The following is a 27,926-nucleotide window of genomic DNA, read 5'->3' on the forward strand; positions in this document are numbered from 1 at the left end:
TGGTTTGTTCTTGTTGTCAGCTGTCCAGAGAAAGGATGGTTATATGTTTAATCTATTGACAATATCAGGAATAAATAAGCATGTTTGTGCATGGTTTCATGTTTTAAAGCCCTCACTTTAGTTCAGGAGATGAAGCTAGAAGTCAGGAATGATTATTTTTTCCAGATGCTAGCTGTCTTGTCTTTCTTATTTGCATTTTTGCTTTAAATGGTGATAGACTCCACTTCTCCGATGATAAAACACAGGTGTCATCCCTCATAATTGGAGCCTGACTGTACAGACATGAATTAAAATTTCTCTCCACAGCACATGAATGCCTTTACTTTAGCATGCTAACTCTTTGGCTAGTCTCTAGCTGACTGTACTTTTAACTTTATTAAGAGTAGTTTGTGAGAGTCATTGACGACCTGGTTTGTATAATCTAAACCATCGTTCAAAAAGTTAAATTAAGATGACAAGGCGTCTAACGGCATAATAAATGAGCAACATTTATTTCCACTTTTTTTATACATTAAACGTGCATATCAATAAAACTAAAATCGATCATATAAATACCTCTACTATTATACTGTTACAATAAATATGGCTCTACAGATTCTAGGTTAAATAAAAAACAGATTTCAGTATCAACTGTGGTGCAACACAAGGAGACACTCTCGGGACACACTGTACATGTCTTCTCTTTTAGCACATTTTCCATGTCAAATGATGGACTTGTTTGGTGATTGCGATATGATACAGTGTACTCCACTCTCATTTAAAAGAGCCCGTTTGCTCTCTGCTGTGCTTTTCCTAAAAGAGATATTGTTGAATAATGTTCACAGTGTCAGCATGACAGATAAGAAAACTGCAGTCCTTTTAATATCCATATTCAAATTCTGTTTCTCTTCTGTTACCAACAAACCACCCCGTACCATTTTGTGGAGTCAAAATGGAGACAGTGCCATGCTTTTTGACAATTTGTGCTGGAGTGCAAAGGAGCACACACTCACCACCTACACACACGCATACACAAAAATCATAAATGTGCTTAAAGTATTTGTACAATTAAAAGCAGGCACTCTGCTCCAGGTTGGCTTAAAAAAAAGGCTATTTTTCCAAAAAAATCTTGGCTATGTCAAACATGACAGTGCACCAGGCAGTGAATAGAGTATGATACAGCTGTGATTCACATGTACACAAACACATCAACACATCAACACCCATGTCAAAATATTACATACGGTACTTTAAAATATATTACTAAGAAACTGTTGTTATCTGATAACGTGCAAAACTAAGCACACCTTTCACAACACTCTCACGCACAATGTTCATCTTTTACATGATATACAATGAATAATTGTACAGACTAAGTAATAAATATCATCTCACAAATATGTTTTACTGGTCACTTCTGTCTTCCACTTAATGTAAATGCCAAGTACTATGTAATGCCGTCCCATGCACCATCTTTAAGTTTCCGCTATATAACAAAGGCCAAAAAGGAGAATTCTTCTAGACGTTTTCTTCAATCTTGTGCTTTCTTAACATCTACAAACAGAGAGAGAAAGGATCCAATGCCAAAAGCTGTCTGTATGCATCAAGTGGCAGAATATAATTTATGGTGATAGAAATGATTAGATAAATGTGTCATGTGATATAATATTTCAAAAAAGGAATAAAGTCAAGAGAGCTTCATTTTCAGTGGCTAAAGCTATCCTTCACAGCATAGGTGGGAGCAAAGTACCAAAGTCCAAAGAATCAGAGTCAGTCAGATACTGTGCCGTATTAATAATAACTAATGATACAAATAGTTATAAACCTTTGTGAAAATAGACAAAAACGGAGAGAAAACACGTTCAGTAAATTGTAAAAACAAGGAAAGGGCTTGTGTCTGTGCCTTTCCCTCTGTCTCAGAAGCCAGGCACGTGGCAGTACGCCTCCAAGGAGGACAACAGGATGTAGATGAACCAGAGAGAGAGGAAGAGGAAGAAGGTGAGAAGCTTGGCTGTCCGTGGGCCACCGAGCTCTCCTCCAGACACGGTGGGACGTCGGCGGTAGAGCAGCACCAGCACGCACACCAGCGCCATGATGGTGAAGAGGGTGACAGAGAAGGCCAGGGACCCCGGGTTCACTTTGAACACCTTGCCTTTGGTGTACCAGTAAACTGCTGCAATGGTCCACGCCACTCCGATGCCTAAGAACACGTTGACCGCATTGCTGCCCGTCACATTTCCAATAGAGGCGTCAGCATATTGATCCTGGATGGCAGCCACCTTACTTGCAAAAGTGTCTGTAAAAGAGAGAGAAATAGGCAAATATATATAAGTAATCAGTAATGTGCACAGACTGAGTACAGGTGCCACAAACACCAGGGACTGTACAATAAGCACTACATGTATTTAAGGAAATTCAAGCCTTAATTTAGGAAGTACCGCCATTATTATACTGTATATAGTTTCCCAATTTCAAAGGCTCAAAAATAATTGACTTACAAGTAATTTCATGGCCAGATGAGGCATATTTACCAAATTAAGCCATTAAAGATCTGGAGTTGATTTAGTAGTTGTGACTGGAACTCTTAGCATGTAAGTCCAAAGTGTCCGTGCAAGTGCAACGAGGCCATGATTAGGCTGAAAGTTCAAAGGAAAAACTTAGGAACACAGCCTAAGCTGTAAGAGTGGCCAAATCAACAAACTAGATCATGGTTACAACGAATAAATGGACTGTTCAGCTCAGCAATACCACACATCCCAAAAGACTACAGAAGACTAAAGTGTATGATTGCAGAAGTTATTTCTTGGTTGGTTTCATCGATTCTGTCAAGAACACTCAATAGGAGGTATAAAACTGGATTATTTTATGAATCTACAATCAAGACATGCTTTTTGGAATGGAAATACAAAGACAAGAATAACAAGGTGCAAACCTCTGGTTACACTTAAAAACATGAAAGTCTGATTAGGCTTTCCTGGAAAAAAGGGTTGTCAAAGAAAACAAAAATCATACTCAGATATAAATATAAATATATAAATATAAATAGATAATAAAATTAACATTGTATTAAGATAGTCATTTGAATCACTACTGATACAAACTCCCTCAAAAAGAGAGACTCAAAAACAAGCAGCAGCTGGAGATGGCTGGAGTAAAGGCCTGCCAGAATAATGCAAAGGAAGAAACACAGGATTAGGTGATGTCCATGTTTCCAGTCGTTGACTAAAAAGGGTTTTCATTCAAGTATTAAAAACAACACTTACATTTAAAGTGATGTTAGTTGTGTTTCAAAATTGTCGTAAACAGTTATTGTCTTGATGCATGCTCAATCATCCAGGTAAGTAAATCCCAAAGGGTTGAGACACATTTTTTCTAAACACCACATCTCCTTGGCTTTTAAACATGTTGCGCCAAAAACTGGTCCACCTCAAGGATTGGGTCCCCTGACACAAGCAGAGTAGTGTAGTGTACTCTGTTAAGTACCTGGAGGATTGCCATGATTTATACATGGCAAACAACCTCTGGGGAAGTGGATGGCACAACCTCGTCAAGCCAGGACTCCGCAGTCTATTTACACCTAGAGGCCAGTGGACACTCTTTTAATGATGAGGATGTACATATCCTGGACAGGGAGGAACGCTAGTTTGAGCGCGGAGTCAAGGAGGCCATTTACGTGAAAAAAGGAAAGACCATCTCTGAATTGAAGGGGGGGGGGCTAAGGGTACATCTTTCACCATCTTAAAATGCCGTGATTGCAGCCATTCCCCAACTCTCTGTGAATGGTACTCCTGGCCATTGATCAGTGGGCTTTGATCAATGGTCTAATTTTGGTCTAATGTTCATAATTCCACACATTGCCGAAAACCCAAACAGCACACGCAATAAGAGGCTTTATCTAAGCGTCCTGTTAATGTTGGTGGGGCGTCAGTTACACAATGGACCGAAAGCCAGCACAACAGAGCCAGCGGTGCACGGGCAAGAATTCATTTCTTACTTGGAAATTCGTCGAAATTAGTTGTGGTAGCTACCTGGGCTATGTGCCACTTCAGTATCTTTGATGTACTATTGCTGTGTGATTTATTACTATTAATGAAGGCTGCATTACAACCTGCTAGCTGCAAATAATCACGTGCAGTTCTGAAAGCAGACAGAAAGAAAACATATTACTGATACAGAAATAGTTTTCTACACGAGATCACTGCAAAAACTGCAGCCTTACCTAATGTCCACCCTACTGTTACTCATTTTATATTAAGATTTTAAAATCTAGTTGGTATTGCTTTCAGAACTGCACATGATTATTTGCAGCCAGCAGGTTGTTAATGCTATCCATCAAGTCTAACCTCAGCTAATGCTAGCTAACAATGTTAGCTCGGTGGCGAGTAGCCTTCAGTAATAAATCACACAGCAATATTACATTCATGTAGTTGTAAAAAGCAAGACAATATATTAGGTAATCCAAAGTATTCAGAATACGTTACTCACATTGAATAACTTAACGGAATTCATTACAAACTACATTTTGGGCCATGTATCCTGTAATCTGTAGTGGAAAATATTTTAAAAGTAACCTTCCCAACACTGTTTGTTGATCAGTGGTCATGACAATTTGCATATTAATGATTAGCAACCTCACAGCCCCTTGTCCAGTGGGCTAATTTCAGTCATTGTGCGATGTACTGTTTATAAAGCTGGGGAAACCTGCAGTCAGCTGAGACTGAAGAAGTCACTTGGATGAGTGACGAAACGTTTCTCCCACTGAAAATGCTGCGTCCAGATGAACAGAATCAACCCAGATTTTTGTGAAACTCAGTTATTTAAAGCTGAAAATAACACAGTTTTTGTGTAATATTGTTCTCATAAAACAATAGCCACCCATGGTGCTCTGTGTGTACGTTAATTGTTATTAGGCTGTTGTAGTCTTGTGGCCCTGCATTAATGATTAGAAGGACCACATCCTATATGTGGTTATGGGAATACAGCCAATAGCCTACTGTGAAACTGCAAAATAGAAAACTTTCTCTCATTGATGAAACATTGTTTGGCTCGTAAACAGATCTGACTTTTACTCACAGTAAAATAAAAATGGGCCCCCAGCTGTCAAGGAGTTCAGGACTCAAGAGAAATGCCGTTATGTATCAAATAATATATGTGTAGCTAATAAACTGTGACTCTGTATGTGACAGATCACTTGTCTGCAGTGTAAAAAAGCACAATGTTGTTTTCTGACTGTCAAGAATAATTATTTTTAAGCTGGCTAATTACTGAAGTCAAGTTCAGGGATCATTGAACAACTGAAAACACGAGAATTTGACTCTTATATTAAGACCTAGTTTACATTCATTAATGGTGACTTTTTCAAAAAGGGGGGCTTCATGGCTTTCTCTTATTTGGCACGGGATTTTTTAGGGAAGCATGAGAGGATTAAGAAGGAGTCTCAAAGCGTGAGAGTTGGCAACCCTTGTTTATTAAACCAAAACCTAATTTTCATAGTCATTTTTTGTGTTCAGTGTTAGTGTTTAGGAAATAGCAAAATGGGACTATAATTAGGGCGAAACTAACAAGCGAAACAAGGTTTTTTTTTTCTGTTTACAACTTGTTAATATCCAAGACATGAGCTTTGGAGAGAATCCCTCTGACAGCACAGGTGGGGGAAAAGGTTACGCAAGCAGCTGCTTCTGCCACAGGGGAAAAGCCCAGAGGAGACACAGGACAAGGCCGCTGGTAGGACTGAACGACAAGCACAGATGCCCACCTGGAACAGAAGTGCCGAGGGCCACAAACACCACTGCGGTGACCGAGTCTTTGAGACCGACTGTGCAGCCGAAATGTGAGGCCAGGTCCCCGGTCACAGCTGTCAGAACGCCAATGAGGGAAATAGAGACAAAGAAGCAGGCCCAGCCGTTCCAGTATTCAGTCGGTGGGACGAAAGCAAAGAGGACCTTCCAGAAAACTGTCAGGAAGTGCATAATGTAATCAAAGCAGGACGGCAAGCGTTCCTCCCCGCTCTCCTCCTCATCGTCGTCACCTACCAAAGACAGAAAAGATGCATGAAAGCCTGCGAAACACAACCTTCATTTAGACCACTGTTTGGCTTTACAGAGCACCGTAAAGCCACCATGAAATTGATATAATTTTAGTTTCAGTTACTGTGTTTGTTCAGACACTGGCAATTTTGGGAAATGTTCTACAGATACTGTAAAATGGAGAGAAGATTTAATATGCACTGCTGTTGGATGAAACTGTGAATGTGGATATTGTTTGGACAATGGCTGCTTTTGTGGTATGTGGCCATTCACGTTGTTATCATAGTCATTCTGTGACTGCTCTATACTGCTCCTGTTATCTACAGCCAAGAAATCATTGTTAAAGCCAAATGGGATTTGGACCAGTTGTGCTTAGATAAGAAAGACGTGCAACAAATACACCACAGGAGGACAGGAATACAGTGGCTTCAATACAGCAGTCATCGCAGTTGTCACAATTCAGTGCACTACACACATGCGGGGGGCTCGTAGTTAGTGTCACACCATTTAAAAACAAATGTGTCATCGTGCGACCAAAGCACAGCAATTAGTAGAGCTACCATTCCAGTGACAGCCATCGCTGAGGGCAGGAGATTACATTATAATTTATAATATCATCATATTTTTCATAATACAGCTCAGACCCAAACTGTGGAAGTGAATGAGCACTAAAAAATCCTGACTTTTCAGAAATTTTGTGCCAATTTGTCATCATATTCATCTTCATATTTTAGATCAGTAAAACCTTCAGCATCTTTGAGCAATCCTTTTCAAATCAGAGACATGCTGGAAGTGTACTTTCTATCTTAAATATGCACATTACAAATGCAAATCTGAGTTTCTCCATCCAGCAAGAGAGAGAAAATAAAGAAAAGAGTATGTTAACCAAATGACACATCACGGGAGTCTAAGTGAGCTTTTAGCCCAATGATTTGTGCACTAGTGCAGATCTAAAAGGTTCACAGACAGCTTTGGAAAGACCCCCCAAAAAAGATTCACCATACCACAAACATCGTCATAAATTCTTCAGAACCATTAATTGTTGAGGAAGAGCCGGCCCTTTTAGTTTTTATGATGAGCCTCATCATGCATTTTTAATAAACTGTCTGGATTTAAATGGATGAAGCAAATAAGCTCAGAATGATCAAAAATGAATTAAAATAGCATTTGTTTTTGTACGCTCTTTCAACCCTTTCCGTTAAACTGGGGATGTTTTTTTCTTTATGCAATCTTAAACGGAGCATTTTAAATTTTATTTTAAAGACATATCTAAGTGAGCGCTGCACAACAGGCGGACCGGGTGGACCGGATCCAGCCTGCAGGCTCAATCTTCTTCAGGACTGCCTTCAGAGGGATGAACAGATGAGACATTTCAGGACGCCGCGACTTACCTGCACTGACAGTGACGGCACTAACAAACTGCTCTCTCCAGCTGCTGCTCCCTACAACAAGAGCCAGGTTCGTTTTCTTGATCAGCTTGTCCACTGTGCTCTGCAAGGAAAGCAGAAGAAAGGTGCATTAACACACACTGAATAACATACTCAGTACAATCTTAGTGCTGTATGACACTGGGGACACTGATGTGGTGAATCAAGATACAATTACCAGCTTCTGTCCTCCCAGTGTGAAGCAATGGTGAGTCACCAAAACAGATGCGAGCACAAAATCCCAGTAGCCCCCAGGAGAAAGGGAGTGTGCAAGGGAGTGTGCGAGCATAAAGCTGCTTTAAAGCAGTGAAGAAACACAAGCCAACTCATAAAACTGCAGCTGTTAATATCACTGCAGTATCATGTTACAGCTTAAATGTTCCTAAATTGTCTCAGAGCGCTGCACCACCCATTTTAAGCTGAAGGATCAGTTTACTTGCGCAGAGGATTGCAGTATGAATCTGTGGTATCTGTGTAGCTCCAGCACAAGTATAATGGCGATGATGTCATAGTTATCTGATAAGGGTTAGCTCAGATTGTGACTGGAGACTACACATCAAACAGGGGGTTATTTATTTCATGATCACAAAAATAAAATGCCATCACTACATGTCAGTCATTGTTTTTTTGGATTATTGTTTTAAAGCCTTAAGTTGAGTGGACAGGTCACATTCTTTATTTATTTAATTATATTTGCCAGAGGTGACCTTAAAGTGGAGACCCGATGCTAGCTAGCTTTGTTAGCATGATAGCATGACACATTTATTAGCTGTACAGGTGTATTGCACAGCCACAGGTTCCTAGAACCATAATATTATTTCCCGTAATGAAAAAAACAAAAACAAAATGCTAACACAGACTTCTTTTCCAGGACTGAAAAAAAGTGATTAGCCACTTGTATACAGCTCATAGCTGTTAGCTAATGAGCATGTGAAGGCGCAGTCAGATATAGGTTTGCCAACCGTCCTTTAAAAAACGGAATGGTCCCGTATTTAGAAACAAAAGTACACGTCCCGTATTGAGCTAATAAGGGACGCACTTTGTCCCGTAATACAGTGAGAATCAAAAGTAGTCTATAAATGTTTATGGAATTAACGCTTTGTTTGAAAACATAATTCCCAGCCCCTCTCCTGCTTTGTGACCAATGAGCTGACAGCACACTTATGACAATTCGAGTATGACAATTCAGATTACCGGAAGACAACAGATCCACAACAACAAGCATGGCCAACAAGGAAACAAACGCCGACACTGCGGTGCAAGTCTCGGACGACAGTACACCTAAAGCTGGGCAGACACTGTGCGATTTTTTCAGTCACGTTATTCAGCTCCTGCTCAAACTGCACGATTGACTCGCAGGGGTTAGAAGTTGGTGGGTCACAATGCAGGGTCTCACACTATACCGCCCGATGCTCTGATGCGACCTGAGAGCTCACACTGTGCCTCCATAACATGAAGGTTATAACAGAAAATCTGTCGCTCGCTCTCTCTGTCTTTCACTCACTCACACACACACACACCACCACCATCAACTTTGCTAAACTGCTAATGAAAAACATTGATCAGGCAGCTGTGATTGAGCAGCAATGTAAATCCAACTATTTTCACGGTTGTTGTGGTCGTGATAATTTTGTGATGCCACATCGAAAAGGCTCGGATGAGCTTTCCAAAGTTCTACAAGTTGTGCCTCCATCGCTTGTGTCCAGATCACACGCTGCACAGCCGTGCTGCTCCATCTTTTTCACCGACGTTTACGTGTTTGCACGTGAGCAGTGTGAGCGGCTGTGGTGACACCCTCACGAGCGATTGATGATCGGGAGCTGGTCGTGAGGTGTTAATCGCTTCTCGTTACCCCACGTATACTACACGATGCACGATGAAGGCCAAAATCGGGCCGATCACCAAATCGGTCGCACGACTCAAAAATCGTCTCAAAATGGGCCAAAAATCGCACAGTGTAAGCCCAGCATTAGAGCAGCAATGTTTGTTGCTCAGAGAAAGAAAAAAAAGGCTGCAAAAGTACAGGGAGGAATGGGAAAAGGAAAACACCTGGCTGGGAAAATGCACGATAACACCTTTAAAGCGCACTGCACTGTGTGCCGGCGCACTTTTTCCATAGGCATGCTTCTAGTGGTGGGCACATGAAGAACATGAGGGGCGTGAAAGCTCGGGGAACCCTTAACCAATTTTTTGTCCACCAGGCCACGGCAGAAGCAGATATGGTATGTAAACACTGGTTTGTTTTTTTTAAACCCTCTGGTTAAGGTTAATATGGGCATGTGCAGTGAATATCAGCGCTATGTGGCCAGAAGTGTGATAATATAATTTATTTTGTGTAATAAACAACTGCAAGGATAGATGATTACAACAAATAGATCACTAATACATAAAAGTAATACATAGATTAATAATGATGATGAGTTAAGATGCGTAATCATGGGAACAAGCCGGTTTACAAACAGGAGCAGCTGATTAGCATTAGAAAAGCTGAAATAATACCTCAGCTGAAGCCAATTGTACTAAATGCACTATATGTGCACTGTTACAAGAATATTTTTCGTTCTATTGCTTTCTATTAATTTATATAATTTTAAGTTAAGCAGGACAGAGTTCTTTTAAAGAAAGATTTACTTATATTCTCAAAAGTTAAGCATGACAGGCTTCTGTTTAAGAAAGAGACCTGTTTTACTGTGTTAATGTTGTCATTTTGAGCTAAAAACAAATGCCTAAATGATCATTTGTTTCCCATATGGTCATATCACAAAGAATATGCATCTGCTTAAATCAAATTCAAGTCAAATGGTTAAAAAATAATTTCACACAAAAAAAAAGAGCTACAAAATTCACCACACTGGGAAGGGTGAACTGGCCACGAGGTGTCCCTTATTTATTTTTCAGGGAGTTGGCAACCCTAGTCAGATATGCCCCTTCCTCACCACTTGTGGTTTCAAAACACCAACATGGCATCTTGTAAATAGGCAGTACTTACTTACTAAATAGTAGTAAATGATGGAACATGTAATCTATACCACTACTGTTGTGCATTTATGACTCACTAGATAAGCACTGATTAGGCTCTATTCATGAACAGAGTCTATTGATGGATGAATCTTCTCTATGTGTTAGGAAGCACCTGCTTTTTTGACTACTACTGAAATGCATTCGGCTAGCCATGCCTAGCTTCGACCTTCAAGGTAAAAAGAGCATTATTCTACCTGCAGGGCTTACAGCGGAGCACAAACATTTGTTGATTGACAGTTGTGCCGATATTGATGTTTGTGTACAACTATGTGATAAAGAATATGGTCTGTTGTTTATTACAGCTCATCCAAGAACTCCAGATTTGGTGAGTGACGTATTAGTATTTTATTAGCAGGACAAATAATCAGCAGGTCATTTTGTTGCTGCCATATAATCTATGGATGCTACTTGCTAACCAAGGTTGATAGCGTTAGCTAGTACGTTAGCACACCACTCTCTCATCAATCAGATTTTCAGCTCCAAATGGCACTGGCACCACAAATTTAGCTCACAGGCAGAGTTCAGTGACTTTTCCTATGTGTCAGCACCTACCCGTCACAGAAGACACCGTGCCTCTAATAAAACATAACTTAAAGTCTGGATATAACTTAAAGTGAATTAAATAAATAGTCATCCTCAGCACATTTTTCATGAATACCAAAATTAGCAGTAGCAATCCCAGTGCCTTTTCTTACCGGGCTGCAAATTTGTTTAATTCTGTTCTAAAGAGAGTTTCTGGAAATGAGCTTGTTTTCAGAATTAGCAGCATTTTTTTTCCACTACGTTTTTGGCTTGCTTCCTTGTCCAGCTTCTGAGGTTGCCACTTGGGCCTAATATCATGTTGTGTTAAGGTAACTGAAGTTTCTTTCTTTTTTAAAAATTTGTACTTTTTCCCGAGTTGAGATCGATCCACTGCTCATCCAGTCCAAATGTCAAAGTATCCTTCAGCAAGATACTAAACCCTGAGTTGCTCTCAACACATCCATCGGCATGTGAGTGTGTCTGTGGACGTTAGATAAAGTGCTTAGATGAAAGTGTTGTATGAATATGTGTGGAACTGGGTGAATAAAACTTGTAATAAAAAGTGCTCTGAGTGCTCAAACCGAGTAGAAAGGTGCTATTTAAGTACCGGTTCATTTACCATTTATTGTCTCTTGTAAAACACCCAACTTATCAATACAAAACAGATGGAGTACTGCTATAAATTCTGCATTATGGCAAATGATACAAATTCTTTAACTCTGACTATTCAAGCTGAATGATGCGTGAACACATCTACTGGAAGATTAATGAGTTGCATAATTTATCACACATCAAAAGTAAAATATATATTAACCCAAAATACTGTGACATTAGTGAAATTGCTGCATTTTTCCAGGTTAATGTTGTAAAGTCAGTCCATGTCGGCTCTGAGTTACGAAGCTGCTGATTTTGTGTTACCTTGAATTCATAAGACTCCTCAATGACCACCTCCAGCCTGGTGTGCTCTCCCAGACATGGGCAGCCCATCTTTGACACGTCCTCCGGACCCACTGCTGTCTTGTTGTCATTAGTGTCACCTAGGGCAGCACAAGAATAAACTATCATCCAGGATTTCCTACATGGTGCTTGGATGATAATGAAAGTCAGTCCTCTGTGTGTGCTACGGTCCATTACAGTGACTCTGAGTGACAGATCAGCCAATCATAATTGGTAAACCCAACGCGAGAGATGTTGGGGAGACACGTATTGAAATAAATAAAACACGGCAGTCTGCATATTGATACTCAAAATTTAATCAAGAGCATAAAAAGTACTTGGAATAGAGGATTTAGGTTTATTTATGTCAGTGGTTTTATTTATAATAGTGGATTATGTGAATATGTATTCTGTTATTTATGTTTTGAATTCTCTACTTAGTAATTTACTTCAGGGATATATTCTTTCTGCATTCATTACTGGCTTATCATTTCTTGTATGTGTTTATTGTCATTATGTTTAATAAATAATAAGCAGAATCGTATGTTATTAATATAAATAGGTCTCATAAACAGGACTTTCCCAAACATTTTCTGACTACACGTCACATTTTTAATATATCCACAGTACTTTTAGGTTGCAAATCATCAGTCATTAAAATATGATCACATTTAGCAAAGAGTCTGAGTGAGTATTGATATGAGCACAGTTGTATTACAAGTACTTTTTTGATGTTAGTTAGTTTAGTTTAACATGCAATTGCAAAAGCAGCTATTGCACAGTAATTACAGCTCTCTTCCACAGTGTCTTTTCTCCTTCCTGTTAAAAGGGAGCTTTTCCTGGGGTGGCTGTAGCTCAGGTGGCAGAGCAGGTCAGCCACTAATCAGAAGGTCGGTGGTTCGATCCCAGGCTGCACCCTGGCTGCATGCCAAATATCCTTGGGCAAGATACTAACCCCATGTTTGCCTACTGGTGGTGGTCAGAGGGCCTGGTGGCGCCAGTGTCCGGCAGCCTCGCCTCTGTCAGTGCCCCAGGGCAGCTGTGGCTACAATGTAGCTTGCCATCGCCAGTGCGTGAATGTGTGTGTGAATGGGTGAATGACTGAATGTAGTGTGAAGCGCTTTGGGGTCCTTAGGGGCTAGAAAAGCGCTATACAAATGCAGGCCATTTACCATTACTGTCGCCAAGTGCTTGCTTATAGGGGTCATCTGATTATTTTTTTCTGTATTATTACAGTATAAAGCTCCTTGAAGCAGCCGTTGTTGCACTATATAAATAAAATTGAACTGAATTGAATGATTAATAATAATAATGGATTGGATTTATATAGCGCTTTTCAAGGCACCCAAAGCGCTTTACAATGCCACTATTCATTCACTCTCGCATTCATACACTGGTGGAGGCAAGCTACGGTTGTAGCCACAGCTGCCCTGGGGCAGACTGACAGAAGCGAGGCTGCCATTTCGCGCCATCAGCCCCTCTGGCCAACACCAGTAGGCAGTAGGGTAAAGTGTCTTGCCCAAGGACACAACGACCAGGACAGAGAGCCCAGGGATCGAACCGGCGACCTTCCGGTTACAGATACGCTTCCCAACCCCCTGAGCCACGGTTGACTGTAAAAGCTCTCAAAAATAACATTGATGAAATACAATGACATTTTTACTCTAACCCTGAGCAATTTTAAGTACATCAATTAGACTTTCAGTCTTCATGAATAAGGCCTGATGAGGAAGTTTGAGATTAGTTGTGCTGTAAGGTTTAATCTGCATTAATCCAAGCATTTAGTGCACACATTTATCTCAAGCCACCAAATAGAGTGACATATCACTCTGCACATGTAGCACACAGTGATGTCATCCACTCACCGTGTCTCTGTCCCACCTCCAGCAGTATGGGCTCCTCCAACACAATTGTGAATGTCTTGTTTTTCTCGTACTCCTCATCATCAATGATCTTCACATTCAGCAATTTCCTAAAGGTCGAGGGGTCAGGGGAACAAGGAGAAGCGGATTAGCTTTGTTTAGGGGAAATAAAAGTAGCTGCCCGTATGAGTCAACCTGCAGTAACCCTCTGTTATCTAAACACGCTCAAAATAGATCCCAGGCAGGTAAGAGCAGCTTCCAATGCTGAGACTATGCTTTCGTACACATTCAAATAAAACCAGAGTAGCTAAGAGGTAGACTGCCTACACAGTGAATCATGAAACAGATCTGTTAGATAAGAAGGTGGAAGCTCAACATTTCCCCCAAATTGACAAATATCATGCGCTGCCGAACACTACGAAGAAAAAAAAGACTAAAATATAAATTTTCCTAACACCCCACAAGAGGGCGGACTCCTTCTGCACCATTAATTCCATTAGAGCACAACTAAAGCGAAAAAGCCCACACCCCTCCCACACACTCAAGTTAGAAGTCATGAGGAATTGAATTATTACCTTTGTCTCTGTGGAAATTATGTCACCTATCTACACAGGGACTCATGATAAGACATATATATATAGTTTGTGCTCTTAAATCCGAGAGCTCAAAAACGTGAGGCTGCTTTGTCAAACTGTGACCGACATATTTTCTTCAGCCCTCTTCGTTCGCCCACACTGTCACAGCCAGTCTCTCTCTCTCCCTCTCCCTCCATCTCCCTAATGATATGTGGGTGGCTGTCTATTTCTGTCTACACATATACACTCAGGGTTTGACAACACGCATGAAGAGCTTTTGCTTGCTGAGGAAGAAGAAGTTTATTTTAAACAGCAACGATACGTCACTGGCTGTCTAATGTCAGGCTAAGTCATGCCAGTGGGAGCAACGTGAAGCGCAGCCTGGAGACCTCGCAACAGGAACAAAAGAGTTTGTGTGCATGGTATATTTGCTTTGAATCGCCGTGAAGGCTCTGCTGCTGTGGATTGTGCTAATGTAGCAGCCATTTTGACATTACATCACATTTTAGGCAGACACTGTTTGTCTTGCCGTAGCGTACCTAGATAAGCAGAATATACAGACGAACATTTACATTTTCCACTAAAATCCAAACGAGAAATTAAAGGCTGTCGAGAAGCAGCAGGGGCCCGGGTTCATTTAATGCATCGGGCTGATTAGCTGGCAGTCTAACTCTAAACTGCTGCCACAGTTTGAAGCTCATTTGCACTGATTTCAGACAAAAAGAGGTGGGTGATAATGCAAAACGCGAGAAAATCAAAAGTGACTTTTCAAAACAGACTAAAAAACAGCTGTGGTGAGATTAGTTCTCCTGCTTTCTTAGTTTCGGTGAGTTGGTCCTTCACGTAAAGTAGTTCCATCCCTCTTTTTAAAAAAATATATTTTACTTGAATCAGTAATACCTTTGTTAGTATTTCAAAAGCATTAGCAGCGCAAATAAACCAAGCAAAACTGAGTGGCTAAAGACAAGCAGTGCTTGCTAAAGAAAAGACAGTTACGAATGGAAGAACGGATGATTTAATTATTGCTACACTCCAGTCCTGCACACTAGTCTGCAACCATCTGGAAACCACTGGTCACCAGAGAAAAATGTGTATTCCCCTGGCTGGTTGGTGCGTGTGGTAGGTTGTTTGCTGTCGCTAGGAGAAACTGGTGGCAAAGTGCTGCTTCACAGTCTGTATTAGGTTGGTGTAACTGAGGCCTAACACACAGCAATCTCAAAAGCCACTGGAGGCAGAGATGAGGAGAATGTTCTGATATAAAAGCTACCTCTGTTGTAGTGACTGCATGTGAGTCTGTGTCTTTTGTTCAGTCTCTGTTATGTTTCCTGTTTTACTTTGAAAGTCCATGTCTCATGTTAATGTGTCTAGTTTTGCTTCCTTTGTCTCGTTAGGCCTGATTTGCCCCAGCTGTGTCTCACTCCTGTTGCCCTTTCCCTGATTGCTCCCTCTGTGTATTTAAGCCCTGTGTTTCTCTGTGTCCGTGTTGCAATCTACCGTTTATTTTGCTGTGTGTTTTGTCAGTCCACCGGTGTTAGTTTATTTTGATTTTTTCCAGTTATGTTATGTTATGTTTGAGTTCAGCATTAAAGCTGTTTCGGTTTAAGTTTGTCTCTGGAGTCTGCACCTTGGGTCCTATTCCTGTCTGCACACAGCCGTCACTTAACATTCTCTGCTGAGATTTCACTTTCCAGATCTTTTTTTCTATGCAGCTTGCTTATAATGTGAAGCCTCTGATGAACAGGATGTCACTCTTGTCATTCTTAACTAGGGATGGGTATCGAAAACCGGTTCTTGTTGAGAACCGGTTCCCACTGTTTCAATTCCTTGGAATTCTTTGCCATTTTTGCAAACGATTCTCTTATCGATTCCAGTCGCCCCGAATGACGTCACCACGTTGCGGAGCGTCATTTACCTGGCAGGAAACACGGCACGTAAGCGGCTCAAACGCTCAAAAGTTTGGTTATACTTTACGAGAACGGATGACAACAGGGCAGCTTGCAATACTCACACACAAAATAAAATCTATTCAAGCTGAATTTATGCTTCAATTCTTCAAAGAAAATCGTACCACCAGAGTTTGAAAGTTGCAGATTATTTTCAAACGCCTTAAAAGCCCAAAGCTTAAGAACATATTTCACATTTTTAATTTTCATGCGCACAGTGGTTCTGTCGTTAGAGACTCTGACCTGCAGCAAGAATTTATGCTGCCACATTTCTGCGTAGAATTTGCGTTTTTTCCCCCCTGTGCCTACTGAGTTTTAGTCCTGGTGATGCAGTTTTCTCCCTCAATCCAAAGACACGCTTGTTAGACTGACTGGTTCTAAACTGTCTATGGTTGAGAGTGTGAGTGGTTTTGTCTCTCATCACCACCCAAAAGCAGTTCAGATGATGAAGTGATGCATTTTTAATTTTAAATGTTTCCAGCACGTAAATGACTACCAATGAAAGCATGTAAACTAATCAAAATATGAAATCAATGAAGTTCTGCCTTCATCTTCACTGTAAGTAAAAATAATCACAATTTAGCTGATTTAGCTAAAAAAGTTAGCTAAAGTAAACTAAGTCAGACACCTGCTAACTAGCTAAATACGTTAAAGGAATAGTCTCACATTTTAAAAAAATACGCAATTTTGTGTTCTTGCTGAAAATGAAAATTGATGACAGTTTAATGTCTGCACTCAAATTATTAAAGTAGAATAGCAAGCAGTCGACTTAGCTTAGCATGTAGTCTGGATGGAGGGAAACAGCTAGCCTAGCTGAGCCCAGTCTACAGCTAACAACACAGCTCTCGCAGGTCAGTTTAGATGATGTAAAAATGTAAGTTTGTGGATTTCATCTTAAAGTTACAGATACTCATCATTTTATATGAACTTCATTATACTTTTGGGCTTTTGATGATTTTTTTAAACTGTTCTTTGTTCATAGTGAAATGATTATACAGCACACATCTATAATGAGTTTGAAAAAACAAAAGAAAAAAGAATTGGGTCCACAAGTTTGAATTTATATTAGTATTAGATATTTTTTAAACCACACAGTGTCAAAAGCATCATATCCCCCGTTAACATTTGGTTAAATGTCCCTTAGCAAGTTGCACATCAACAAGATTTTTTTTGGTAACCATTAACAAGCTTCTGGCCTAATTCTGACATAATTCTGTCTGATGTTTGTCTGGGCTTTTAATCATAGTCCTCATTTTTGTCATGGTAAGTATGTAAACCTTTGACCACAGCTGTACAATATTCATGCTGAGCCAGTTATTTACAACGAATAGAACTCCCTGCAAAATCATAGTTGTTCTTTTTTATTTTAGCACATTTCCCAAAATGTAAAGTTATCTTTTAAAATTTGTGGTCCTTTATAATTTCCTTCGTACGCTTGGGTTTAAAATGTTCAGTTTAAAAATACATTTTCTAAACAGCACACAGTCCTGCTTTATGAGCCCTGTCGCTGCAAGTCAATGTAAACTCTGATTATTACAGACACAATTGGATTTTATCAACACTGTAAATCCTTGGCTTGCTCCATATCACATTACACTGCGGAGCCATCAGCCATCTCTGCTGCCCGGTTGGCTCAATTCCTGGGAAAGTTTCTGAGTAGCCGCAGTGGTATAAACCTCCAATTGCATCTGTCACACAGACAATATTGCATGCATTCTAAAGATTGATCTCTGCTCTATCTGCAACAACCATAATCTGTTCTCCATCTGCCTGGCTCTTTTTGCAGTTGTCTTACATTTACTGAGAGTATGTTGAATGCTAAAAAAAGTATGCCTTGTTTGTAAATTAATTATCAGGATTAGTTTGACTTAACCAGAGAAATGAGAAAAAGGAGGTTGGTCATAATTGTCACCTACAGAAAGAAAGCATCATACATATCGTCTGTGACTCTTAAAGTAGTTCTGTTTTTATTTGGAGGTTCCCTCTCCTCCACATTTTTTGTCGGTTCCTTAAGGATGCTCCAGTTTCCTCCCACAATCCAGAGGCATATACAGTAAGGCATGAGGCCCGGAGACTCCAAACTGCCCACAGGTATGACTGTGTTCACTCTGTAGCCAGAGAGAGTGTCTCTAATTTCTACCCTCTGCCTGCTGCAAAGAAAAAAAAAAGAAAGCTTCTGCCCTCCCGAGACCCTGACAAAAATTAAGCCGGCAGGGAGACCGAGTGAATGCATGACAGTGTGTCAAAATCCACAGCTGGACCTAGCACCTCCGTTCATTTAAAGAGCCATGAATCAAAGTGGCATGTCAGCATCTGCCTACAGTGCTGAAGTGTCCTTGAGCAAGATATTGAATCTCAGCCAGCTCCAGAGAGGCTGCAGTGTAGCTTATTATAAACAGAAAGCAGCTGCATTACATTACATTACTGTGTCTCCACTGTGTTGTTGGGTTATTATGTAGAGAAAATTTCTACAGAAAGAAACCCGTTTTGACATTGATAATAACAAATTATTCCACCACTGATAACTTGTACTTGCAAAAATGTGTGGCAACATAATGGAGAATGGTCTGAACTAATAAGCACAGGGAGAGACAAGTGGGACGAGGAGAATTTGAAATTCATTTCTACCCTGCAGCCGTGTTAGCTGCTCCCCTGAATTTAAGCTCAGTGGTAAATTTTAATGTCAGCAGGACAACACGCTGATTCTCCTCAGGTGTACTGTGTAACATGTTCACTATCTCAATTTAGTATGTTCACTTGCTAATTTGCAATAAATGTAAAGCACGGTTGGCTTTGGGAAGGATTTTGACCAGAGGGATGCTATCACTTCATTACTGTTCCTCTAGAGGTGAGCATTAACTGGTGGACCTAATTTCGTAGCACTAATTGCAGAGATATTACGCTCAGAGATACAAATGTTAACCTCATATCAGCACAAGAGAAAACGTTAGGCCATCAAAGACATTAGGATCCATCCTCCGAGAACCATGACTGTTTGTCTGTACAATATTTGACCCCAGTACAAAACACATTGAGATGTTTCATCCACTGGGGATCACAAATGTCTATTATCCATTAAAAGTCAAGAAATTTCACAGTGAATTATGGTGGTGCACTGATTGACAAACAGTGCCGTCCTTTGTGACATGGAAGCAGGAAGGCTAATATGTGATTAGCTCTGTGGCTACTTGAAAAGTTGATTTGAAGGGACAGGATACGCAATAACTGCAGTTGGATGTTTTCATTCTTTTTAATGAGGATTTATAAAGAAGCTGCATGCCAGAGGTTACGCCAGGGGTCTGAGTCTGCCCAAAGCAATTCCTGTTTTCCTGTATGCTGTCTACACTTTCTTATCAATAAAGGAAAAATGCCATAAAAAAGTTATTTAGTTATAGCTTCTGTCTTCTTTGCAGCAGTTGCTAAGCTAAAGGCTAACAGCCCAAACATAAACAAGAGTAGCCTACATTGCTGGTTTTTCCACATATTTTTGAGACTACCTCCAAGTTACATTAAACAGCTATAATATGTAAACATTGGTCTGCAAATGTTTTGTGTTAATGTTACCAAGCCCTGAATCTGTTTGTCTTTCAGGAAGTTCTGTATGTCATCGAGCTCGAGCACCTCAGGCGTGAGCGATAAAGAATATCAGTGTATTGATTTTCTTTTCAAAAGTGATCCCCTTCTATCTGTTTTATCTTAGCTTATGTAACTGCCCCCATTATCCACTTCAGACTCAACTAGTGCATAGAGGCGCATATTTGAGGCACTAACGAGAACAGATATGAGATTATGCTACATACGAGCATCAAAGGGTCTATTGCAGATCTTCCTCTAATCCATAAACACAGAATGTAAAATGGCGCTTGATGTCAGCTTGTTTATTTTGGCTCAGGTTTGTGTCTGTACATCATAATTTATTTACTGCAGAGCAGAATTTCAATGGTAAATTATTATTTATATGCATGCCTAGATTTTAAACTGCTCCTCCTGGCTCCGCATCAAAAGCTTAAAAACTTGGCTTCCTCTTTTGCTCCTCTGCATGCTCAAATATTGACGGGGGAAGACAGATGTACGTGAGCACAAAGACACACAAAGCTTGAGACCCTGTAACAAACACGCAAACACAGAGGTGCCCAGAGGACCGTCGCCGAGTGTCATCTCTTTGTCGCGAACAAGCGGGGAAACACTCGGGTATGAAAAGCCAGCTCGGTTTTGAACGATGAACTTTGGCAGCCTGCTGAGCAGTAATGAGCGCAGACGTGCATTTAACACAGAGAGGGTGTGAGTTTATAGTCTCGGAGAAACAAATAGACGCATACAACGACGGCGACGCTTCAAGATGATGCCATTTCACCTACATCTTTTAACAGGACTGACTGGCATAAAGAATTCACACGCTGCGTAAAGAGGAGCACAATCTGGCCTGGCAGTCTTCGACTTAAGCTCTCCAAAAGTGGTGAACTTTTGGCTCGGCATCAGAGTCAAACATTAACACCTTCGGGTGGCACGCAGAGATGAGCGCATTTCCAGCAGCAATATTAGAAAACTCATTTAGATTCAGCTTAAAAGATAAGTCAGCTGCTCGACCTGGCAATTTCGATTCAAGATCTGAGTCAAACCTTTCCCACCTATGATCAAAGTACTCCCGCATTCCCCTTTAAGTCCTCGCTTGCTATTCCGAGGAGGACAGGAGTAGCTGAACACTGCTTTGGCATTTTTTTTCTGCTGGGTCTGGGTTTTCTTTTCATCTGTTTTCTGATAACAAACTGTCCTGCCCCACTGGATCCCACTCTCCACAGTCACACCCCCAGTCCTCTCCACTGCTGCACATCGACTGTTAAGGGAAGCATGACTCCAGATATTATGAAGTGTACTTTCACTGTCAGCTTTCTACAGTCGAATGAGCAGTCTTAGCTCAGTAGGTGAGGACTGTATCTACTGCTCGGTCTCTATTTGAATGCAGATGCCAGCTGCCTGCCTCTCATTTCACATTGTTATACACTATTGACTCATGAACTGCAGCCTCTGTAGCTGACTGCGCTATGAGGGGAACTTTTGGGACCCCTTTAACCCCTCTTCACTCTCTTTAATTGCTTTGGATGCTCAAGAAGCTCTTTTTAGTTCCCCTTTGGAGCGACATGTTGCTTGATGTGGGTTTAAAGCAGATTCAGCACTCTAATACGGCCTTAATTATACACATAGACTAATGCATAAAAAGGAGAAAAAGCATAGATTGTGCGCGAGGAAACTGCTAAAAACAGAGCAGTATATTCAAATTTCACCTGCGCTGCGAGGCAAAAAAAAGAAGAAAGACAAATAGGGAGATCTGCGTTTTCTTTGACACCATGTATTCACCTGCCTTTCCTCCCACTCGGCCAACCTACACAATACACCTACGCACGAGCCTCGCGCAGACGGATGCATCTGACACATTTGATTCCTTTGTTTCGTCCTTTGCCGTGCAGTAAATCATTTTGTAATGAGCTCGGTACGGTTGAGGGCATTTTCTTTCTTTTTTTAAAGTAAGAAATTAAAAAAAACAAAACATAACCGTTCTGTGTAACTGCCAGGTCTTTTGCTCATCTCGTCATAAAGCAAACACTACAAGTGTACTCATCATTCAGCCAGCCCTTTCAAACAGCGTTCAAGTGAAAAAAAAAAGAAAGAAAGAAAAGCTGGAAAAACATCACTCTTCCAGCGCTCTCTCACTCCCTCGCTCTCTGCACTCTGCCTCCCTCATCTTTTTCTCTCCTCATCTCTGCTGGTGCATCCACGAATGCTTTAACTAAAATAACCACACGGGCTCCAGTGCATGCACCTGTTTTAGTAGCTGCCGTGCAAGTCACCTGTCTGATTTTTCCCCCCTCTTCTACTCTGTTGCTCGTGTGGGCTTCCTTTGTTTTCCACAGGGAAGTCTTTAGTGTTGTGCATTACAATGAGCTTCAACAGAACTTCCACAGAAATCCCAACAGGCTGCATTTAATTCATTCACAGGAAACTGTTTCTGGGTTTCATCTTCCTCTTCTCCTCCTTTTTCTTGTTCTTTTAAATCTCCACGATCTTTCATTATCTGCCGCACAATTATATCCTCTTATCCTCCCACATCGTCCCTGCGAAAAGAGCTAAACTTCGCCGAGCAAACGTATCTGTGAGTCATAAAAATAGGCCTTTCATTCGTTACCAGAATAGATAACTTACAGTAATCTAGCAGGACAGTTTAATGTACCAATGTGTGGGCGGTGATGTTTAATCAAGTGATGAACAAGAGGAACTGGCACTCACATGGTCTCATCGTTCTGAAACTCCAGCTTGCCGGACACCTCTTCATAGTCCTCCCCTGCTTTGGCGGTCCCCTCGACAGTGTGGTAGGGCACAGCCACTTTTCCCCGTGCCCCGGATGTCCTGTGAACCTTCACCTGCATGTTGCCAACGCTCTCGCTGACCCTTGTGGAGTTGCTCTCAAACGTAAAGATGCCAGCGTGGTCGTCGTCATAGATGGTGACGGTGGCGATGTGAGGATTGCCCAGTGCCGCCTTTGGAGGAACATGGGAGGGAAGGCCCACCATGCTGTTGCTGGAGGTGATGGAGCTCGGCTCCAGGACTGAGACCTCGGCTCTGTGCACGATGCGCGGGTTGCTGAGGCGTACGTAGAAGTGCTCGTCCTCTTCAAAAATGTCATCGTCGATCACGCCAACAGTGAACTCTTTGGTTGTCTCGCCAGGCTTGAAGACCAACGTGCCCTCAGCAAACTCGTAGTCTGAACCTGCATTGGCAGTCCCGTCCTCCGTCCGGTATTCCACCTGTGCAGGGAAAAAAAATTTCATCAAATATGTAGTGGCTGGAGTTGTAATAAAAATATTAATATTAATACTTTATGCCTCAGGCAGTTAAAGGTGATTTAAAATTGACCTTGAGCATTTGCAATCTCTGTGCTTTCCCCCCTCACCTTGACAGTGCAGCCACTTTCTCCTCCGTGCCGACTCACGGTCAGCTTTAGTGAGCCGCAGTTCTCAAAGCACTGATAATGAGAGTCTTCAAACTGCAGGTAGATAGTGTTAGGATCTTCCTCTTGCCCGCTGGCCTCGTGACAGCTCACCACCTTCCTGGCCTGGTCAGCTGCATGCTTTTTCAGGATGTTCCCCGCTCCGATCATCATGCGCGTAGCTTGAATGCGATAAAAGGCCCTGCTCTTCTGCTGCTGGACCAGCACTTGATAGTTGGCCATCTCGATGAGCTGCTCCATGTCCTTATCTGGGTGCCTCTGTTTTAGCTCTTTTAGAGTACGAGCCATCTCCCTGCGAGCCTCTTCTTCTTGATCTTGTTCCGCGCTCATCCCACCACTATCCTCCACGCCCTCCAGCATCCCATCCAGAGCCTCTTTGGGGTGAGTGTGAGAGTTCACACCCTGTCCATCCATCTCCAAGTCCATTTTAGTGAACATGGCATCTCCCTCTGACTCGATGATAATGCCGCGGGTCTTGTCGGCTCGGTAGCGCTTGTGGACGTACTTGTAGAAGAGCAGGCGGCGGTCTGCGATCCAGGCTTGCAGAACGCACAGGGGGAAGAAGAGGAAGGTCAGGACTGCTTCCCAGACTTGCACTTCTCCGGGGGAAAACACTGACAGGATGAGATACAGCCAGATGTAGGCGAATATGCTCCAGGCTGCGGTGACAAAAAACACCCGCAGGTGTTTTATCTTGCGGGTTTCATTTTCTGGCACCACATAGACACAGAGAGCAATGATGATGAACATGTTGAAAGCAGCACTGCCCACGATGGTGCTGGGACCCAGAGCTCCCGCTTCAAAGTTATGGCCGACCACTTCGATGACAGACAGTAGGATCTCTGGTGCCGAGGAGCCCAGGGCCATCAGGGTCAGGTTGGAGACCGTTTCATTCCAGATGCGCACAGTGGTTGTTGTTGTCTCACCATTAGGCTTCTTGATGGTGATCTCCTTTTCTTGAGAGGTGATGACCTCGATAGAAGACATGAACCGGTCGGCGATGATGGACATGCCCAGGAACATGTATATGAGAGCGGCAAAGTAAACAATGGCACGTGCCACCTTGTCACCCACTGCGGGGTTCTGGGGATTCCACATGGGCAGCACCACGCCCTCGGAGCAGTTGTCATCACTGGAGCAGTTGCCTGGGCTGCTGCCGATGTCATCATCCCTGCTGCCGTAGGAGAACCGGGTGACTCCCGGGAGGAGAACCAGCAGAAGAGAGATGAACATGCATGGGGTGGCAGGTGGAGAGCAGTTCAAGATACGCTTGTGTAGAAACATGATGGTGTGGTGATGCTTTGAGTCTTCTAATGCTAGAGATCAGTGCACGTGACATGTGAAGGTTCGCATGAACCTCTGAAAGACAGGAAAAAAAAAGAAATTTGCCTGGTGGATGAGAAAGCCACATGTCAGATGTTCATTATTCAGTTATATTCTCAAAATAACCCCAATATGGCACCACAAAAGTGCTCTTTTGTATGCAAATGATGTGGGATCCATCAGTTTCGTTGGTCCGAGTTTAGAGAGCCAGAAATATTGGCACCTACTAATCGTTGAGTCACTGGTATTGAACTACCCTGTACGACTCCCACACATATAATGTGGTCATTCTGTGCTAAACCGCAGTGAAAATGTTACCCTTTGCACTTGTAGTATCGAGGGAAAAACTGACTCAGTCCACCCGGTACTGTCGAGTTAGATGGGAGTCCAAAAATAATATCCACTGGCAACGAGAATAACAAGAAAGGAGCAGTTGTTCTTAGGTAGCCCTACTGGTACATATATTATAGGATGATTTAAAGGAGGAACAGCTCTAGTGTCTAGAGAGTCCAACACACTTCTCAGGTCTAGTATGAAATATAAAGCTGGATGCCTGAGTGCAATTCAATCATCACCACCTTACCTACAAGAATCCATTCCACATGCAGTAATTTATATTTGCCAACATAGTTTCTCTGATTAAGTCAGACAGAGCATGACAGGGTGGAGTGGGGTTGCAAAGCAGCATGCATATGCACAGCAACTCGTGGGCTGGCTGAAGCAGCTTTAATACCATGTGTTATATGAAATTAACCAGACTGACGCTTAGATGGGTATCAGCTGAGAAATCCACAGATGCGGGCTACCACTGAGATCAGCCAATCTGCCGTTTAGCTTAGTTTAATTTAGTTTAAAATTTTACATAAGCAATGGAAACGGCATCAGGGGACAAGTAAAAACAATTCCCCAGTGCCCCCCCCCCACCAGCAGTATCTTAATGGCCTGAATAGACATTTCAGGGAGTACTGTGCTAAACTCTTCAAAGGATTAACATCTGTGAAAAAAGAGGAGAGGGAAAGATGTCTAGTAATGTGTCTGGTGTTTTCTAATGAAAATTTAAAGACCATCCTTGTCTCAGAAATAGGTTGCACACCTACAGCAGAAGCAGTCTGGCAAAGCTGCATGTTTGGCACCTGCTCTCATTGACATGCAGCAGTGAAAGGCAGCATTCTCCAATCTGACCTGCATAACAGTAGAGCACGGTTTCGATCAAGGCTACATTTCAGGGTGAAGTGGTGCAGCACAGATGCAGGAATTAAGCCGTCAGTTTTTTTTCTTTCTTTCTGCTGTTAGCTCATAAATAAGTGACTAACAGATTGTATTTGCGCAACAACAACAGCAACAGCCCGACACCTGTCTGCTGATCAGATTGAGCGAGTGAGATCAGCACCATGGACAGCGACTCCTGCAACAGGCAGCTCCAATCAGGGACAATGAAACAGTCTTTTTTTCGGACTGAATGAAATATCCCTCATTACTGTTATGTGAAATCACATATTGATATCATCACTGATTCCTTCACTTTCGAAAGCAGATTTAATTAATACGTTGCTTTCATCTGGCACACAATCCTGCACAAATTTTGAGTGGGTGATGTTTCTATGGCAAAAGCAAGATCTCCGACTGGTGGAAATGCAGGAAAACTATAGAGAAAAAATGTCTCTTTCTGTTCTGTGCAGTATTTAGTGATATGTTTTCCTCACTAAAGTCGCCAGGCAGCAACAAGTAAATGAGATACTGAAGCACATTATTCATTTCCCCTTAAGAATACAGATGTTTTAATTTTTTAGTCAACACAAGCACACACTCTGAAATCTCCTCACCTTCGTCACATTACATCTATTCAAAGTGTGCAAGTATCCAGTGCAAAACTACAGTTCTCTGATCTGCTGATTTCTAACATGTTTGCAATTAAAAGCCCGAGTGCAACATGAAGACTTTACCAGCTACTGGCAAACCCAGCATGATGCCACTTTCCATCTAACAGAGTTACTAACCTTCAATAATTCCATAATTATCCAAGCCTTTAAAAAAAAAGCAGACCCAAATTAAATTAATCCTCAAACATGTTCTTGTTTGCTAAGCAAAGGTCCAGGGTTGGCAAGTAAACACATAATGACTCACACTTTGATGCCTGCACTTGTTTTGTGTGTAAGCGTGTGCACTTTTCAAATGGTGGCACACTCAGTTTGTATTGAGACGCCTCATGAATGTCATCTCTGCTATTTAGGGAAGGAAAAGTCATTAGAATTCATAAACAAAAGGAAAACAGAACAGAAACATGGAAGAAAATGAAAAGAAACCGGAGTTTCTCGAGATGTTGTTTTGAGCTCAAAGCACACTCATCAGTCTAAGCACTAAGACAAGTGTTACTGGATTTACATGCAGCTGTTAGTCTAAGAGTCTAGTATAATGGGGGGCAAGAAAAATTCTCATGCAGGGGCTTGCTTAGTTTCTTTTCTTTCTTTTCTTTCTTTCTTTTTTTTTTTGTTTAGCTTATAGTTATAGTTCCTATTTTAAACATTGTGAGAAACTATATTACTCACCTGGATGCAGCTGTCAGTGAGTCAACCCAGAGTGGAAGTTCTAGCCTCAGGAGATGAACTTATCTTTCATGCTGCTCTGTGGAAATACAGCTTATCTTAAACGAGCATACCACAAAGTCCGTTTTTAAAACCATCATGAAAGTAACGAGTGTTCCACATCGGAGAATTTTGAGAAGCTTTAAAAAAAAAGAAAAAAAAAGCCATAAATGTGAGCCAGTAGCAGCACAAAAACACAAAACACCGCTGTTGCAGATTCGAAACAATTCAAAACGCTAAGTTAGAAACAGATTCTGAGACGGCTAGGTAAGTGATATTACAGAGGTAGAATAAAAAGGGAAAAAGAAAAAAAGATAGAGCCTATTAAATGATCAGTACGCTGAGCATGAGGGACAAACAGACCGGTCCATTTGGTGCGCACAGCTGCCCCACTGATACTCACGGAAAGCCCAGAATCTCAGTTGGATCCTGGTCACAGCGTGGCTACCCTGCACCAGTTCAACAGAGGAAGACACCCCGTGTGCCATTCACACGGCAGGCTGGTGTAATGGTGTTGGCTTGTTGCTGGTGTCTTGGAAATGACGCGTAGTTTTCCCCGGTGCTTGTTTTCTTTCTCTCTCCTTTTTCTTTGACAAGTACCCTACCTCAGCAAACTTAACACAGCCGGAATAGTTCCCCTCATTAAATTCCCATTGTTCCACCACCGCGACACCCTCCGCAAAGCTAAGTAAATTATTCAAAAACCACAAGGCGCTTTCAGCTTTAT

At 41.7% G+C, this 27,926-nt stretch overlaps 1 protein-coding gene across 1 annotated transcript; it reads right to left on the reverse strand.

The window, feature by feature from the left end:
* Window positions 1–472: 472 nt before the first annotated feature.
* On the reverse strand, window positions 473–27,926 carry slc8a4a (solute carrier family 8 member 4a). The gene is made up of 9 exons (XM_080866269.1): window positions 27,603–27,926; window positions 27,164–27,239; window positions 23,238–24,653; window positions 22,574–23,091; window positions 13,777–13,883; window positions 11,894–12,012; window positions 7,397–7,496; window positions 5,735–6,007; window positions 473–2,275 (listed from the first exon to the last, which is right to left on the reverse strand). Exons 3-9 carry the CDS (start codon window positions 24,576–24,578, stop codon window positions 1,896–1,898), a joined length of 2,838 nt encoding a protein of 945 aa, XP_080722395.1. The 5' UTR covers window positions 24,579–24,653; window positions 27,164–27,239; window positions 27,603–27,926; the 3' UTR covers window positions 473–1,895.

The sequence above is a fragment of the Rhamphochromis sp. 'chilingali' genome, assembly GCF_963969265.1.
Source record: "Rhamphochromis sp. 'chilingali' genome assembly, chromosome: 19".
Taxonomy (NCBI): Eukaryota; Metazoa; Chordata; class Actinopteri; order Cichliformes; family Cichlidae; genus Rhamphochromis; species Rhamphochromis sp. 'chilingali'.

Bases quoted from the DNA above. Each gene is read 5' to 3' on its own strand.
- slc8a4a (XM_080866269.1), bottom strand. From the start codon at position 24,578: ATGTTTCTACACAAGCGTATCTTGAACTGCTCTCCACCTGCCACCCCA. The intron at 12,013-13,776 runs GTGAGTGGATGA...GTGCTGCCCTAG, and splicing joins GGAGGTGGGACAGAGACACG to GTGACACTAATGACAACAAG. The intron at 7,497-11,893 runs GTAACACAAAAT...CTTTCCTTGCAG, and splicing joins AGGAGTCTTATGAATTCAAG to AGCACAGTGGACAAGCTGAT.